Source organism: Scyliorhinus torazame, chromosome 11, assembly GCF_047496885.1.
Source record: "Scyliorhinus torazame isolate Kashiwa2021f chromosome 11, sScyTor2.1, whole genome shotgun sequence".
NCBI classification, from domain to species: Eukaryota; Metazoa; Chordata; class Chondrichthyes; order Carcharhiniformes; family Scyliorhinidae; genus Scyliorhinus; species Scyliorhinus torazame.
In genome coordinates this window covers 254105623-254112947 of record NC_092717.1, presented here as the reverse complement: position 1 = coordinate 254112947, position 7325 = coordinate 254105623, and the positions used below count along the sequence as shown (strand labels likewise).

At 60.8% G+C, this 7325-nt stretch overlaps 1 protein-coding gene across 1 annotated transcript in view; it reads left to right on the top strand.

The window, feature by feature from the left end:
* gbx1 (gastrulation brain homeobox 1) overlaps positions 1–2802 on the top strand; it is a 3908-nt gene extending 1106 nt beyond the window's left edge. The window contains 4 exon segments of the mRNA XM_072468646.1: positions 1752–1828; positions 1831–1923; positions 1926–2072; positions 2074–2802. Coding sequence (XP_072324747.1) covers positions 1752–1828; positions 1831–1923; positions 1926–2072; positions 2074–2259 — 503 coding nt within the window. The 3' untranslated portion in view covers positions 2260–2802.
* Positions 2803–7325: the final 4523 nt, after the last annotated feature.

The window sequence follows — 7325 nt, the reverse complement described above, 5'->3', positions numbered from 1 at the left end:
CCGCGGAAAATCCGGGGGCAATCGGTGGGAAATCGAGCAAAAGTCCGGGAAAGATTCTGGAGAATTCAGGAAAAATTCGGGAAAGATCAGAGAAAAAAATTAGGGGAAAATCCGCAGAGAATTTCAGGGTAAATCCGAGGGAAATGCGTGAAATTTCCCGGGAAGGTCCAGGGAGAAATCCCGGGTAAAATAGGGGGAAATTCGGGGTAAATCCAGGGAGAACTGGAAGAATCCCGATTAAAATGATTTTGGGAACGAGTGGGTCGGGAGATTGGTGGAAATCGGATGCGATTTTCTGGAGGAATTTGCGCTTTTCCCGGATGCGGGAAGTTTGGAAAGTTTTTATTCCGATGTTAAGTCCCGGGCAGTTTTTGGGATGAACTCGGCTCCTGCGGCCGGGATTCGATGGGAAATGTCCGCGAATCTCCCTCTCATTTCCTTCCCATCCCGGAGTTTGACCCGGAGTCAGGCGCCCGCAGAGGCTGGAAGCTGGGAGATTCCCGGGAATCAAACCCGCTCCCGCCGGAGCTTCCCAACAAAAACCAGGAACAGGGAACACTCCCAGAACCCAGAGAAACCCCCGAAAATTCAGCCCAGCTCATTCCCAACATTTATTCCCAATCCTCATGTTGCTCTTCCCAGTGAATTTGGATCAAAATGTGGGAATTCCGCATTTAACAAACTCGCCGCTTTTTTAAAACATTTATTTCGTTACAAAATAATTTAAAAAGTGAAAATTTCGGCAGAATCGAATCGAGATTTAATTCCTGGGATTGAGGGGGGAGTGACTCCCGCCTGGGATTGAGGGGGGAGGGATTCCCGCCTGGGATTGAGGGGGGAGTGACTCCCGCCTGGGATTGAGGGGGGGAGTGACTCCCGCCTGGGATTGAGGGGGGGAGGGATTCCCGCCTGGGATTGAGGGGGGAGTGACTCCCGCCTGGGATTGAGGGGGGGGATTCCCGCCTGGGATTGAGGGGGGAGGGATTCCCGCCTGGGATTGAGGGGGGAGGGGATTCCCGCCTGGGATTGAGGGGGGAGTGACTCCGCCTGGGATTGAGGGGGGAGGGATTCCCGCCTGGGATTGAGGGGGGGGGGATTCCCGCCTGGGATTGAGGGGGGGAGGGATTGCCGCCTGGGATTGAGGGGGGAGGGATTGCCGCCTGGGATTGAGGGGGGAGGGATTCCCGCCTGGGATTGAGGGGGGGAGTGACTCCCGCCTGGGATTGAGGGGGGAGGGATTGCCGCCTGGGATTGAGGGGGGAGGGATTGCCGCCTGGGATTGAGGGGGAGGGATTCCCGCCTGGGATTGAGGGGGGGAGGGATTCCCGCCTGGGATTGAGGGGGGGAGGGATTCCTGCCTGGGATTGAGGGGGGGGGGGGATTCACGATTCCCGCCTGGGATTGAGGGGGGGGGGGATTCACGATTCCCGCCTGGGATTGAGGGGGGGGGGGAATTCACGATTCCCGCCTGGGATTGAGGGGGGGGGGATTCACGATTCCCGCCTGGGATTGAGGAGGGGGGGGGATTCACGATTCCCGCCTGGGATTGAGGGGGGGGGGGGCGGGATTCACGATTCCCGCCTGGGTTTTGAGGGGGGGGGGGGATTCACGATTCCCCGCCTGGGGTTCTGGGGAGCGGGAGGGGGGCCGGTGGGAACGGCGCACTGCCGGCGAGACCCCTGGCGGGATTGCCGCGGGCGCGGGGGTCTGTCCAGCGGGATTGTGAGTGAGATTTTGCGCTCTGATTTCAGGCGAAGGCAAGAGTTTGTCTGACGATGAGAAGTTGGACGGGAGAAGCGCGGAGCCGGCGAGCAGCGAGCGGGAGGAGGAAGTTCCGCCGAGAGCGACGCCGAGTGTGTGTCCGACGCCAACGCCAGTCCCGCTGGCAAGCGGCGGGGGCGGCGGGGGCGGGCGGGATTGCCGCTGCCTGCAGCTCGGTGGCGAAGAGCCGGCGGCGGCGGACGGCGTTCAGCAGCGAGCAGCTCCTGGAGCTGGAGAAGGAATTTCACTGCAAGAAGTACCTGAGCCTGAGCGAGAGGTCCCAGATCGCCCACTCGCTGCAGCTGAGCGAGGGTCCAGGTCAAGATCTGGTTCCAGAACCGCCGCGCCAAATGGAAACGCATCAAGGCGGGAAACGCCAGCGGCCGCTCCGGGGAACCGGTGCGAAACCCCAAAATAGTCGTTCCCATCCCGGTGCATGTGAACCGCTTCACGGTGCGGAGTCAGAGCCAACAACTGGAGCAGAGCACCCGGCCCTGAGTCCGTCCCGGAATCCCGGCATCCATCCCAGAATCCCGGCCCTGAGTCCATCCCGGCATCCATCCCAGAATCCCGGCCCTGAGTCCGTCCCGGAATCCCGGCATCCATCCCAGAATCCCGGCCCTGAGTCCATCCCGGAATCCCGGCATCCATCCCAGAATCCCGGCCCTGAGTCCATCCCGGCATCCATCCCAGAATCCCGGCCCTGAGTCCATCCCGGAATTCCATCCCAGAATCCCGGCCCTGAGTCCATCCCGGCATCCATCCCAGAATCCCGGCCCTGAGGTCCATCCCGGAATCCCGGCATCCATCCCAGAATCCCGGCCCTGAGTCCATCCCGGAATCTCGGCATCCATCCCATAATCCCAGCCCTGGGTCCATCCCATAATCCCAGAAATCCTGCCTTGAATCCATCCCATAATCCCGGCATCCATCCCATAATCCCGGAATTCCATCCCATAATCCCGCCCTTGAATCTCGCCCCTGAATCCATCCCATAATCCCAGCCAAATCCCCCAAAACCCGCATCCCGGGGGCTGCCCCCCCCCCCCCCCCCAGGGAGAAGACAGGAGGCTGCAAAATGCACAGATTCCTCCCCCCGCCTCTGGACTCCGCTCCCACTGGGATTAATCTGCAATTTACCGGCGCCCAATCCCAATGACACATTTACATTTTACAGCACAGGAGGCCATTCGGCCAATGGTACCTCCCGCTCGTCCAGAGTAATCCAGTGGATCCCGCTGACCCGCCTCACCCCAGGATCGACTTCCACCTTTTAAAAAAAACCTGAAGGGAAATTCTGCTTCGATCTGATCCGCAACCGGAATGTTCCCCGGACCATCCCGAATCCACACCGGCTGTGGGGAACTTTCCTCCGGACTCGCCCGACTCGACACCGGCGGTGCGAATGTTCCCCGGACCCGCCCGACTCGACACCGGCGGGTGGGAACTTTCCTCCGGACTCGCCCGACTCGACACCGGCGGTGCGAATGTTCCCCGGACCCGCCCGACTCGACACCGGGCGGTGGGAATGTTCCCCGGACCCGCCCGACTCGACACCGGCGGTGGGAATGTTCCCCGGACCCGCCCGACTCGACACCGGCGGTGGGAATGTTCCCCGGACTCGCCCGACTCGACACCGGCGGTGGGAATGTTCCCCGGACCCGCCCGACTCGACACCGGCGGTGGGGAATGTTCCCCGGACCCCCCCGACTCGACACCGGCGGTGGGAATGTTCCCCGGACCATCCCGAATCCACACCGGCGGTGGGAATGTTCCCCGGACCCCGCCCGACTCGACACCGGCGGTGGGAATTTTCCTCCGGACCCGCCCCGACTCGACACCGACTGTGGGAATGTTCCCCGGACCAGCCCGAGTCCCTCAAACCTCCGCCGGTCAAAGACATTTCTACCCGTTTATTGTCAAAAGGTTTTGAAAGAAGATTACATGAATTGGGCAGAACCCCAGGGGAAAACAATCTGTCCCCTCACCCCCCCCTCCCCCAGCACCCAAACGAACCCCCTCCCCAAACCTCACCCCACCCCCAAACCTCACCACCCCCCCCCCAATCCACTCCCCAAACCCACCCCCAAAACTCCCCAAAACCCACCCCCAAAACCCAGCCTCAAATCCACAACCAATCCCCCAAACCCCAAACCCACCCCCAAACCCCAAACCCACCCCCAAACCGCAAACCCCACTCCCCACAAACGCACTCCCCAAACCCACCCCCCAAACAACCCACAAACCCACTCCCAAAACCCCCCAAACCCACCCCCCAAACCACCCCGAAACCTACTCCCCGAACCCCCAAACCCACCCCAAACCACAAACCCACTCACCCAACCCCCAACCCCCACCCCAAACCCCCAAATCCACCCCCAAACCCACCACCCAAACCTCCAACACCCCCCAGACCAACCCCCAAACCTCCAAATCCACACCCAAAACCCCACTCCCGAAACCCAACCCCCAAACCCCCAAACCCACTCCCCAAATCCACCCCCAAACCCACCCCTAAACCCACCCCCGAACCTCCAAACCCACCCCCCAAACCTCCCCCAAACCCCCCAAACTCACCACCCAAACCCACCCCCAAGCCCACCCCCAAACCCCCAACCCAGCCCCAAACCCACCACAAACCCCCAAACCAACTCCCAAACGCCAAACCCACCCCCCCAAAACCACCAAACCCACCCCCCAAACCAACCCCCCCAAACGCCAACCCCACCCCCAAACCCACTCCCCAAACCCACTGCACAAACCCCAAACCCACTCCCCAAACTCCCCTGACCCACTCCCCAAATCCACCCCCCAAACTCACCTCCCCAAACCCCAAACACACTCCCAAACCCCAAACCCACTCCCCAGACCCACCCCCTAAACCCACCCCCAAAGCCCACTCCCCAAACCCACTCCCAAACCCCCAAACCCACACCCCAAACCCCCAAGCCCACCCCCCAAACCCACTCCCCAAACTGACTCCCCAAAGCCCCAAACCCACTCCCAAACCCCCAAACACACTCCCCAAACCCCAAACCCATTCCCCAAACCCCCCAAACCCATGCCCCCATACCCCAAACCCACTCCCCAAACCCACCCCCAACCCATTCCTGAAACACACTCCCCAAACCCACTCCCCAAACCCCCAAACCCACTCCCCAAACTCACCCCCCAAACCCACCCCCAAACCCACCCACAAACCCCCAAACCCACCCCACAAACCAACCCCCCCAAACACCAAACCCACCCCCAAACCCACTCCCCAAACCCACTGCACAAACCACAAACCCACTCCCCCAAACTCCCTAACCCACTCCCCAAACACACACCCCAAACCCCAAACCACCAAACACACTCCCCAAAACCCACTCCCCAAACCCACCCCCCAAACCCCAAACCACCAAACACACTCCCCAAACCCACTCCCCCAAACCCACCCCCCAAACCCCCAAACACACTCCCCAAACTCACTCCCCAAACCCCCAAACCCACTCTGCAAACCCCCAAACCAACTCCCCAAACTCACTCCCCAAACCCCAAAACCTACCCCAAACCCCAAAGCCCCAAACCCACTCCCCAAACACCAAACCCCAAAACTCACCCCCCAAACCCCCAAACCCACTCCCCAAACCCCCAAGCCCACTCCCCAAACCCCCAAACCCACTCTCCAAACTCACTCCCCAAACCCCCAAACCCACTCTGCAAACCCCCAAACACACTCCCCAAACACCAAACCCCAAAACTCACCCCCCAAACCCACTCCCCAAACCCCCAAACACACTCCCCAAACCCACCCCCAAACCCACTCCCCAAACCCACTCCCCAAACCCCAAACCCCCAAACCCACCCCCAAACCCCAAACCCCCAAACCCACTCCCCAAACCCACTCCCCAAACCCCGAAACCCACTCCCCATACCCACCCCAAAACCCAAACCCCCAAACCCACTCCCCAAACCCCCAAACCCACTTCTCAAACCCCCAAACCCACTCCCCAAACCCTCCCCCAAACCCACTCACCAAACCCACTCCCCAAACCCACCCCCAAACCCACTCACCAAACCCACTCCACGAACCCACCCCCAAACCCCCAAACCCACTCACCAAACCCACTTCCCAAACCTTCAAACCCACTCCCCAAACCCCCATACCCACCCCCCAAACCCACCCCCAAAGCCACTCCCCAAGCCCACTCCCCAAGCCCCCCAAACCCACTCTCTAAACCCCCAAGCCCACTCCCCAAACCCAAACCCCAAACCCACTCACCAAATCCCCAAACCCACCCCCCAAACCCACTCCCCAAACTCACTCCCCAAAGCCCCAAACCCCCAAACACATTCCCCAAACCCCAAACCCACTCCCCAAACCCACGCCCCAAACCCACTCCCCGAAGCCCCAGACCCACCCCCTAAACCCACCCCCAAAGCCCACTCCCCAAACCCACCCCCAAACCCCAAACCCACTCCCCAAACGCCCAAGCGCACCCCCCCAAACCCACTCCCCAAACTGACTCCCCAAAGCCCCAAACCCACTCCCCAAACTCCCAAACCCACTCCCCAAACTCCCAAACCCACTCCCCAAACCCCAAACCCACTCACCAAACCCACGCCCCCATACCCCAAACCCACTCCCCAAACCCCCAAACCCACCCCAAGCCACTCCTGAAACCCACTCCCCAAACCCACTCCCCAAACCCACTCCCCAAACTCACCCCCCAAACCCACCCCCAAACCCACCCCCAAACCTCCAAACCCAGCCCCAAACCCCCAAACCAACCCCCAAACGCCAAACCCAACCCCCAAACCACCAAACCCACCCCCCAAACCAACCCCCCAAACGCCAACCCCACCCCCAAACCCACTCCCCAAATCCACTGCACAAACCACAAACCCACTCCCCAAACTCCCTAACCCACTCCCCAAACCCACCCCCCAAACCCCAAACCACCAAACACACTCCCCAAACCCACCCCCCAAAACCACTCCCCAAAACCACTCCCCAAACCCACTCCCCAAACCCACCCCCCAAACCCCCAAACATACTCCCCAAACTCACTCCCCAAAACCCCAAACCCACTCTGCAAACCCCCAAACCCACTCCCCAAACTCACTCCCCAAACCCCAAAACCTACCCCCAAACCCCAAAGCCCCAAACCCACTCCCCAAACACCAAACCCCAAAACTCACCCCCCAAACCCCCAAACCCCCAAGCCCACTCCCCAAACACCCAAACCCACTCTCCAAACTCGCTCCCCAAACCCCCAAACCCACTCTGCAAACCCCCAAACACACTCCCCAAACACCAAACCCCAAAACTCACCCCCCAAACCCCCAAACCCACTCCCCAATCCTCCAAACACACTCCCCAAACCCACCCCCCAAACCCACTCCCCAAACCACAAACCCCCAAACCCACTCCCCAAACCCACTCCCGAAACCCCCAAACCCACTCCCCAAACCCACCCCAAAACCCAAACCCCCAAACCCACTCCCCAATCCCCCAAACCCACTTCTCAAACCCCCAAACCCACTCCCCAAACCCTCCCCCAAACCCACTCACCAAACCC